The 10,900-nt window shown below is 45.2% G+C and overlaps 1 protein-coding gene across 1 annotated transcript; it reads right to left on the bottom strand.

The window, feature by feature from the left end:
• Positions 1 to 3,032: 3,032 nt before the first annotated feature.
• Positions 3,033 to 10,207, bottom strand: sf3b2 (splicing factor 3b, subunit 2). Its single transcript, XM_079184960.1, has 21 exons — positions 10,062 to 10,207; positions 9,563 to 9,609; positions 9,394 to 9,444; positions 8,923 to 9,153; positions 8,289 to 8,367; positions 8,084 to 8,178; positions 7,712 to 7,820; positions 7,498 to 7,595; positions 7,131 to 7,391; positions 6,890 to 7,012; positions 6,715 to 6,795; positions 6,393 to 6,620; positions 6,157 to 6,306; positions 5,952 to 6,041; positions 5,430 to 5,537; positions 5,223 to 5,330; positions 4,947 to 5,089; positions 4,597 to 4,698; positions 3,985 to 4,084; positions 3,673 to 3,864; positions 3,033 to 3,384 (listed from the first exon to the last, which is right to left on the bottom strand). The coding sequence occupies exons 1-21, from the start codon at positions 10,189 to 10,191 to the stop codon at positions 3,313 to 3,315; spliced, it is 2,598 nt and encodes an 865-aa protein (XP_079041086.1). The 5' UTR covers positions 10,192 to 10,207; the 3' UTR covers positions 3,033 to 3,312.
• Positions 10,208 to 10,900: the final 693 nt, after the last annotated feature.

The raw sequence follows: 10,900 nt of genomic DNA, 5'->3' as shown, positions 1-10,900 counted from the left end.
CCCCTGCTTCACCCTCACACCACCTGCAGGACTGCACTCTGTACGGGTGAGTATTGTTTTGGTATTACAGTATTACTCTCATACAGGAGAACAACCGGTATTCTGGTGTGTGTTTTTTCTACTGAGGATCAGTGCAGGGGAATTTGTGAATCGTTGTATTTTAGGCCCGTATGGCAAACTCACTGGAGTGTCAGGTGTCACACACACACACACACACACACACACACACACACACACACACACACACACACACACACACACACACACACACACACACACACACACACACACACACATCTTCCTTCAGCCGTTGTGAACAGGAGAATACACAAAGGTGCAGAACCGGTTACAGTTTGAGAACCTCCTCCCTGAAGTGTCATCATTAACAACCAGACATGTAAGAGAGAAACACCATCTTTTAATGTTTTTAATGTTGCCTTCATGTACTGCAGCCTTTATGATGTAAACATGTACTATGCATGTGTGTTTTCAAGCTGTCATTTGTGTATTTGTGCTACTCTCTCTCTGTATCAAACACCACTGCAGTGTTTGCACCCTCAGGTGACAAAAGGCGGTGCTGCGGTTACAATCTCTGAATTTGGATATGAATCAGAAGGTGACCTAATCACTCCGCCGACGTCACGTCACGGCTGGCTGGCTGGCTGTCACCATCTCTGATGTTTCGCTATTGGCAGACTATCACAGCTGTGATCGGGGCTTACAAAAACACACACACAAAAAAACATCATGTGCTTGAAATGTTCCTGGATGGTTTAACTGGAACCAGTAGAAGAAAAAAATACAGCATTCATTCAGATTTAGCTCAAGTATGGGCGGCATTCAGGGGAATTCTGTTAGTGTTTTCAACCAGAAGTACCTGATTAATTATAAGTTTAACAATGTTTACAGCAGTGAGTATGTTTTAATTAACAAGAGCTCTTTGAAAACCTTGCCTTTAATGATTCCCTCCACATATGATACAGCAGTGCAGGTCTGCAGGTCATAAACTGGCTTGTTTGGCCATTCTAGTCACAGGAGGACTCCCTGTTTGCATTGGCAGTGGTTTTAATGGTGTGCAGTCAGTTTATTGGGTGGAAAAGATTTGTTTAAGGTCTTTTAAAGTGCAGGTTCAAACATGGTTAAACCGTCTTCCTGAGACTCGTGCAGACGCCGTGTAGTCAGAGAAGAGAGCGTTTGGTTTTTTTCCTTCCAACCCAAGCAAAACAAAAGCTGATGTCTCTTCCACAGTGTGACAATCAGCCGGTTCGCTGATGAGCTGGAATTAAAACCGTGGAGCCTCTCTCCGCGCGTGGCTGCCTATCCGCGCCTCCGTGTCCCTCGCGGTGGATTAATCAGCCAGCTTGACTCTCAAACGCAGCGCATAAAAGCCTCTCGCCTGCTCTTTTTAACGCGCTTTTCTCAGCAGCCTCCGCCATCGATAAAGAGATTAGAATGGAGCAGATTAAAACACGGTCACGGGATAATCCCGGGTTACTTTTTTACACACCCCAACAACAACAAAAATCTGCCAGATCATCAACTATCAAAATCAATTACGTTTTGTCTTTTATGCAACACAATATACTCCCCTCATGTGCACATCTGCTGATTTTAATACATTTACAAAGTATTGATAGTGTTTACAGTATAATAGTTTGGGATTATCTGACATTTTGACTGAATTGTACTGATGTGCTGTGGATTACTTCTCTGTATTTGCAATATTTGGCAAAAAATACATACATATATGTATTAAGGCTGCAACTAACAATTAGTTGACTCATTGTTTAATTTATTGATGTTTTTGACTCATGTTTGGTCTGTAGAATAAACGTTAGAACTTCCCAGATGATATATTCAAAATGCTTTGATCACAACAAAGAACAGCATAAACTCATTTAAGAAGCTGTGGCCATTTTGCTGGAGAAACTGGAATTATGAATTTATTAATAAAATCATCAACTGTCTAGTCTTTTAATCAATGTCTTTTGTTGAAAATGAATCAATCATTGTACATTTGCTCTGCTCCAAGTAATTTAGGTGTAAAACACAATGAGTTTTTGAATGTCAATCGTCGTAATAATCAACAGTGATACAGTGGATAGATCGATATCTCTTTCCAAAACAGAAACCAGCTGAGAGTTAGAGACGACATGCTTACATGCCAAGAGATGATGTCATTTACCTCATGGGGCACGTGTCCCTCTCACAAAGGGGCCACTGAACATTCTTTGTGTTTTTAAGACAATAAAAGCCTTTGATTTGGCGCAGGCTGTTGTTCCCTGTGTGTGTGTGTACTAGTGACCGAGTCAACACGAGGCTGCAGCAGCTATTTAGGTCACTGTGCTTCAGCACGCGGTCAGCTGACTGCCGCGTTCAGGGACCTTTGCTGCCCCCCATCGGTAGAAACGTGAACTACATCGCGTTGTACTGCGTCTGCGTGTTCTTTTGTGGGAACTAATGAGTCATTACTTAACGTTAAAAGGCATCCCCTCGTGCGTGTTGTGCTCCCCTGGCAGCCTAGTTTGAGTGATGATATCAGTGTTACCAGGTTATGTTTTCTATAAATATTATGTCACATTATGGTCCAGTAAACATTTCAAAGCCTTCTCTACGCTGCCAGACATCTATAGCAATGCTCATGGAGATCATTAAAACTCTCCAATTCACTTTGTTGCCTAAAAAACAAGTTATTTTTGAGATATTTTGCCTTGTGTAGCCTTCAATCTCTACAGTTCTGACCTCCATTTATTGGATTTTAAGCTCATTTGAACTAAACTGAAGTAATCTGGACTGCAGCTCTGATCCCAATCAGCCTTAAAACCTCAAACATGAGTAATCCAACACTATGAACTCCTCTACATGTAATTAAAACCCCAACACGTTCCTTATAACAGTACAGAGGACATAATCGAGTGTCCTAGATGGTAGCTGAGGCCGTGTCCTTCATCCTACCGGTAAATCTGGAGCAGAGTGAGAGCGTAACTCCCCACAAAGTGATGACATGAAGTATGAACAGCAGTACAGCTGTAAATGTTTTATCATTTATTTACAAAAAACAGAAAAAAAACATTGGCTACAATGTAAAAATAACCAAGACGAAAATGTAGGTTCAAAACGGAGGACACGTGTCATCATTCTCATGTGACACTGATTACGCCACGGAAAGCATCTAATTATATTTCTTTTTTAAAAAAAGGAACAAAACTGTTTACGGTTACTGGTCTAACAGATGATCGATGTTGCAGTCTGCATCCTCCAAAGTTAAAAATCTGCGTACAGCTCTTCCTCTCTCCCGTCGGGGCTCCTCCTCTAGAACTTGAACTCTTTGTATTTCTTGGCGCCGCCTCGTGTGTCTTGTGGCTGGGCCTTCCTCTTCTTTTGCTGTACGGGGGACAAGAGGTTACGAATATTCAAATGTCTACAAAAAGGGAAACTGAAAGCACGCTGTATTAACGGCCTCTCACTTTCTTTTAGTTATAAATAAAACACTTGGAGAGTCGGGGTTTGTTCCTACATCTCGGTGATCCGTTTAATATGACTAATAACTGTTATTGAGGAAAGAAACCTTCTGCAATCAGACTTCAGAAGAGGAAACGTGAACTCTTACAAGAACCGGGTATGAAACGTGAATTAGTCTACATGAAGAAGAGCATCAGTGTGTCTCCGTACCTTCTGTTTGGCTGCGTGCTCAGCCACCATGTCGCTGAAGTCCTCTTTCTCCACCTGCGCCTGCTGTTCTCTGACGTGCTCCTCGTACTTCTGCGTCATGGCCATGGGGTCCAGCTCCAGCTCCTCCGGAGCCAGGGCCACCTCCACGCCCTGGGACTCCTGGCCGCCGCCCGCCTTACGAGCTGCCATGGCCTGAAGACCGCAGAGAGAGAGAGAGAGGGAGAGGGAGTTAAGGGAAGGCCGAGGACGGAAGGTCGCAGCGTTTGAGTTTATTTGCACACAAACACAAACAAACAGTGAGAGCGGTCTTACCCCCGACACGTCGTAGATGTGCGTTGAGGCCATCATGGCGGCTCCTACGGGGCCAGTTCGTCTCTCTGGCAGCACCGTGAACAGCTGTGGCGTCTCGTTTCTATGAACACAGGAGCGAGGTCAAACCCAGAAAACAGCTTATATTCGTCATTTCATATCCAATATGACAATGTAACCGACAGCGTCTCTAAATGATTGGTTACAGGATTTTGTTTGAGATTTATTTCTTTTCATTTGAAAACCTCAACAGAAGCTTCAAATGCACAAAAAGATCTTCAGTACAGCTTTACTAAGAACAATTATATTTCATAATACAACTGATTCTCTGTGTGATGAGAGAGAACAAATGGCATTTGATCCAATCAATGATGAAGATCTAAAGTGGGCGTAAAGACATTTTTTCTATAATTTGAGGCAGAAAAAAGTAGCGAGTCAGTTCATTTTGTAGATGAACTATGCAGCACCCATTTATATAAAAGAGATTTTTATGTAAATGTTGCATTAATGTGTTTATTTTTCATGTTCTAAGCTCTTTCAATGAACCCATTAACTGAAAAACAACCGTGAAATGCTGCTACATCAGCACAGCAGGACTTAAAGAGCGACACTCACCCATCCATGGCCTCCTCGATCTTCTTCTTCCTCAGCTCTATCAGCTCCGGGGTCTCCATGCCGGCGGGTACTGATGAGAAGCCTCCGGGGGTGATCAGCCCACTGAAACACACACACAGTACATGACGAGTTTATCCATGCGCGTCCGTCTCCATGAATGCATCTCTGTGTGCTTCTATGAATAATAAGCACTTTGAGCTTAGAACATATGGGCAGAAACGGCCTCACTCGTTCATGCAAACACTAAAAGCGAGAGAATGACAGAGGAGGACGAGAACATGCTCACTAATCAGATTATGAAAAACCGGCATTTAACTCTGCAGCAGCGACGAGACCGCTCCTTCTTGTACCTGTCTGCTGGTGTGACGAATCCCGTCTCGTCTGGTTTCTCCTCGTCGCTCTCCTCCTCCTCCTCTTCCTCCGACGACTCCTCATCTGAAGGCTCCAGTTCTCCCCATGGAGCGTGATCCACCTCCTCCTCCTCCGCTTTGGCCTGATCACATATTCAACATACTGTTAAGACATCTTCTCAAACCGGGCAGGCAATGAACAGGTATGTTTTCATGATACATGAGAGTTACAGTTTCTGCAAAAAGCCCTCAGTTGTACGTGTGTATAGTCCTGACCTGGAAGTCTGCAGCGTTGGTCCCGAACACGTCGCCGTAAAGAGGTTTGCCCATTTCGTCTACCGGCGGCTTCCCCCAGCCTCCAGCGTGGTAACCAAACGTACAGTTCTAGCAGAAACGAGGAGCAAGAAGACGAAGAAAATCAAACAAACCGACACGTAAACAGAACATCTTTGGTGAAAAAAAACTTGGTAGTAGTTGTCTTACGTCTGGGATTGGTGAGTTGAGTCCGGGGATCTTGAGGTTGGGGTAGGAGGGAGGGGGGCCGTACCTCTGCATGGCGATCAGCCAGGGGGGAGGCACCTTGTGGGAGTTCTGGGGAGGAAGAGACACGTAAGCTCACTGACCAGCACCGTGTCCTCACTAGAGGCTTTAAACACAGTCATGAGTGCTCCTTGAAACCAACAAAGCCTAAACTATTCTATCTGGATCCTCTGTGGAGCACCGGGAGAATTCTGAGGGTTTGTTGTTGGCTGCAAAACACAAAAACATCTGCGGTATATATATATTATATTAGCTGTTATTATCTCAGCTTTTGTGTTCCTCTCATTTATGTGTTTGAGATTCATTTATGTGACTTAACAATAAAACACAAGTGGAACCTCACGCTCCATATTTGTGGAGAGAAACTGCATGTCAGTGCGTTGCTAGCTTAACATGTTCTCTTCCTGTGGTAGTTGTGGTTGTAATGAGTTTTGCTGAAGGTAGAATAACGTTAGTGGATCTTACGGGTCCGACTGGCATCCCCAGAGCGATGCGCAGCTCATCGGACAGATCGCCCGGCTTCTTCTCTTTCAGACGAGTCTCAAACTCTTTTCCCTGCAGAGACACAAACACACAGCGGGTCACTCTGTGGGCCTTTTGAAAGCAGCAACGGATGAATGCCATAGAACAATAATAATACGATTCTACTGAATAGAAATGGATGGAGCACCTCGTAGTAAAGGTCTCCGTGGATCGTGAGCTTGGGTTTGATCTGCCATTTGAAGAAGGCGTCGTGGAGCTTCTGGTAGTCGATGTCGATCTTTCCCATCTTGGGACGAACCTTCTCCCTCATTTTGGTTTTCATGGTTTTGGCGTCCTCCTGTGAGCGGAAAACAAACAAAAATGAAGACGCCGCATCTGAATTTCACCTCTGGTTCTTCTCAAACGAAGGACTGTAACTCCCACCTTCTCCTGCAGGGCCTCCCTCATCTCCTGGATCCCCGTCTTCTTGATGAACTCGGGCAGCTCGAACGGGGGCTTCTCGATACCCCTCTTGCCCTGCAGGTACTTTCTCTTGAAGCACCAGTGGCGGGGCACGGGCACCGTGTTCCTGGTGGCCTTCAGGTGGACCAGCAGCTTGGGCTCGTGGGCCGTCACGTCGTGCATCTCCACCACATCTGGACGAGCCACCAGCTGGAGCAAAGAGAGACAGGAAGAGAAATTAAAGGGTTAATAATAATAATACATACACCTTGAATAGCACTAATGACTACTAGACTCCAAGTACCTGTTTGAGTTCAGCCACCGTCAGCCTGTTCATCCTCCTCAGCTTCTTCTTTGAGAGTTTAGGTACATCTGGCCTCATATCCTGTACATGAAAAACATTTTAAACAATTACATGTCAACCAACAGGACTTTGTTTTATTCTTTTCTATTTCCATGACAGAAGGCAGGATCCATACATCGTCGCTGTCGTCGCTGTCTAGCTTCTCGTCCTCGAAGCCCTTTTTCCGCAGCACGGCCGTCTCCTGCTTCTCCGTCTTCTCGGGCTCCTTCTCCTTCTCTTTCTTCACATCATCGGTCAGCTAGAGACAAGGAGACGGATTCGTTACAGCAAAACAAAGGCAAATGACATAACGCACAGGAAAGCAATATGAACCCTCTTTGCCCGAGTAAAGAAAGCTAATAGTGCTGCGTAGCCACCTTGAACGCCTCGAAGATCCGCTTGAAGAAGATGTAGTTGGGGTCGTAGATCTCCGGCTCCTCTGTGATGTACTCGATCTCCACCTCGGGCTCTTTCTCCTTCTCCTTTTCTTTGTCTTTATCTTTTTCTTTCTCGTTATCGTTCTCCTTCTCTTTGTCGCTACCCTCCTTCTTCTCCTGCTCCTGCTCCGCCTGCTCCTTCTTCTCCAGGGCTCGCTTCTTCTTGCTCTTCTTCTTGCGGTTTCTGCGTTTGCGGTTTTTCTGAAAGGAAATGAACAAAAATTGGAGTTTAATTAGCAACACGAAACAACTGATGTATCACAAGTACAGCGGGACTACAGGAGAGATAGTGTGAGAAAAGACTTACATCTTTCTTAGATATCTGACTGTCATCGTCTTCTGTCTCAGACATGACCGGTGCAGAGGAGTTCATGTCCGCCTCTGCTGCCTCGTCATCTTCCTCTTCTTTGGACAGGAAGAGAACAGAAACGGAAACAGACGAATCGGATTAGAAAACCAGACGCTACTTCATCCCAGCGGACACATATTGCAGTGAAACATTGAGGAGCAGCTGTGCTGACCTGCGGGGTCGGTGAGCTGCTCCTGTCGGATCTCCTTCAGCTGGAGGATCTTCTCCAGAGCTTGAGGGATCTTGGGCCCGCTGACGCTGACCTCCTCGCTCTGCCACACCTGGAATGGAAGCAAAAAGACTCGTGACTAAGAATGTAGCACAGGTAGTCCCTTGCTATCAATCAATGAGAGAGCCATGTCCCCAAAAAACAACAAAAACTAGAAATTTGCATTGATTCTAAAGCTAATCTATTTCCCAGCTGTAACTGGAACATCAGTGTGATCAGGCAAAAGAGTATGAAACCGTAACTGAAATCTTCCAGCATTTCTCTACAACTTATTACAAATAAAAGAACACACACATGGGGGAAATGTCTGCCTACCTCTCTGTTATCTTCTCCTGGAGGAGGCGGCACTCTCTGTTTTTGGGTCGGCATCATGCTGACACCAGGAGGCAGCGGCCCACGTAGATCCATACCTGCAAAGAGACAAGATTGCAGGCGATAAAACCTCACAGACGATGTGACTATTCACACCAGACGTGCAGCAGGAATAAGAAAACTAAACATGAACACATTACCAACGTACCTCTCACTGCGCCCATAGGAGGCATGCCTCTGGGCCCCTGGTGCATCTTAACCATCTCCTGTTCCATCATCACTGCAGCCTGATGTACAAGGAGGAAGGAGAAGAGACTTAAAATACACAAGTTAAAGAAAAGGAGTAGAGTTGAGGGTTCTAAAGGAGAGAAGGGAGGAAAGGAGGCGCCCTAACGGTTAGGAGGTGATTATTTTTAAACGGCTACACAATTTGGAAATGCACAGAACCTCTTTCCTAAGAGTCTGTGTTACATTTGACCAAATCTCTACATCCTACGGGAAGCTCTATCTGACGAGGTGGACTATCTCCATCGTCTCACCCCTTTCTGCTCCAGGAGATCCTGTTCACCCATGACGCGGGACTCACCCTGTGATACACAGAATAAACGAATGACCGAGCAACAGTCAGACAAAAAGTCACGTCACAGTATTCTCTGTCTGCTCTGCAGTGACTGTCAAGAGAGGAAAGTGTGGCAGGAGCTGCTGTGGTTCCTGTCAGATTCTACAACGCTGATGTTCCGTGTTGCTTTCTTTGAGGAGGGATTTAAGGAGAAGTGTTGTGTTTGTGCTTGAGAGGGAAAGCTGAAAGCAACCAAGTGGATTACACAGTCAGTAAACGTCACCTGCTGCTTGGCTCTCTCCTCCTGCTGCAACACCATGGCCGCTCTGTGCTGGACCATCTTCAGCTGATCGTCCTGCGATAGGCCGGGAGGCGGCAAACCCGGGGGCTCCATGCCCATGTGGATGCCAGGCGGCGGGGGCCCTACGGGCATCATGCTCATGGCCTGGAGCATGCCAATACCAGGAGGCATGGGGGGCATGGGCATCGGGGGCATGGGAGGGATTCCTTGCATCTGGAGAGGAGGAAACACAGGAGGAGAATGAGAGGTATGAAGGTGGGAAGTGAACTCACATTGAGGCAGTTAGTATAAAATACAAATGCATTTGGCATAAATTTACAAACTAACCAAAGGGTTTTCCTTTACGGGTGGAATAATAGTGCTATCATTACACCTCAAAATAGGGTGCTATTTGCAAATATGTCACAATTTGAATTTTGTGGGGCTGTTTTCCATTTGATATGCGACATTTACCTGCGAGCCCATTGATTTGTCATCGTTAGGTTTGCTGAGGAGGATCCCAGTCTACAGAGAGAAACAAACAAATGAATGAATACTTTAGTGCTGAAGACTTGATGAGCAACAGGCTCAGGCTGCAGGCACCGACTTAGTAGAACTAGTTGTACTTAGTAGTTCCATTTACCTGAATCATGTACCCCTTCAGTCTGTCCATCAGCTCCTCTCTGGGACCTGAAGAATGATAAAAGACTTACTTCAAGGAAGAAATGCAGAGTGTATAACAATGCACCGACACTTCTATGGATGTATTTGCACACTAGTTAAGCCCCTTCAACACCTTAACGGACTACCAGAGAAGTCAGCTAACGTTAACTGACAAGTGCTACATGATACTTCATTGAAAACAGCTAGCAAGCTAACGGCTAACCCAATGGGCTACTTACGGGACCAGGTATGTGCCGTTAGTGCTGCTTTCATTACGTTTTATTGGTAATGTTAAATTACCTACATTAGATAGTGAACGTACATTTCAAAGAGTGTAAACACACCGCGGGCCTAACGTTAACTAACAGCAACGGAAGTGTTACGTTTGGCTAGCTAGCGTTAGCAACTGACTAGCTACTGTTAGCTAAACACAGTCCTTTCCTCCAGCGCGCTCTCCTTTTTTCCCGGTCTTATCTTACCCATCGTGGGTGCTCCCAGCTCCGCCAGCTTGGCGTGAAGCTCCGGGTGGCTCCATGTGTTCAGTGCCGCGATAGCACTGCCTAAATCGGACGGTAGAGATTCGGTGCCCGGCGGTCCGTCGGATGCCATGTTCAGGTTCTCTCAATGGGGACAACGGCGGCTGCGGAGGACACGCGAGCGGCGCAGAACACGGATGAGTGCAAAGCATGACGGGAAGCACCCTGCCGCACTCCCTGCTGGGATATGAAGTCCGAAAGGATGCACGTCGCATTTGCTAAATGTAGCCTCTAGATGTCCTTGTTGACAGCTTGAATCTTGTGCGACATCCCTAAAATAATTCATTATGGCTTAGTGTGAATGTGTAAAACATAAAAAAGCTTAGAAGTTTAGTAAGGTATTAATCTTACTTGCTAAAACGAAGTTTAAATAAAACATGTATTATAAAAAAACGAAAACAAGTATTTAGATTTAGCAATACCACCATTTAAAATGCAGGCCTACTCAATTGAAAAGTATCAGAAAAAATACACTTAACGTTGCCAAAGTAAGTAGCAATTATGCAGCAGAAGTATTGAGTTAATATATATTATTATGGGTGGAGGGGATTGTTATTACTGGTGCTTTAATATATATGATTTTGCAACTGGTCGAGATTGACCTAACTATGTCACCTACTGTTGGGAAGTTTGAGAATATAGTCTATAATATTTCATTAAATGATGAAAAAAGGCCTAATGGTTGTAAAATAATAATGTGTAACTGCAGCAGTTACACATTAGCAGTCGGATACATGGAGCAAAAGGAGCAAAGATATCCCTTGCAAAGAAGTTAAAGGGGT

This window comes from Pholis gunnellus (genome assembly GCF_910591455.1).
Source record: "Pholis gunnellus genome assembly, chromosome: 23".
Lineage (NCBI taxonomy): Eukaryota > Metazoa > Chordata > Actinopteri > Perciformes > Pholidae > Pholis > Pholis gunnellus.
This window is presented reverse-complemented; position numbering and strand designations above follow the sequence as displayed.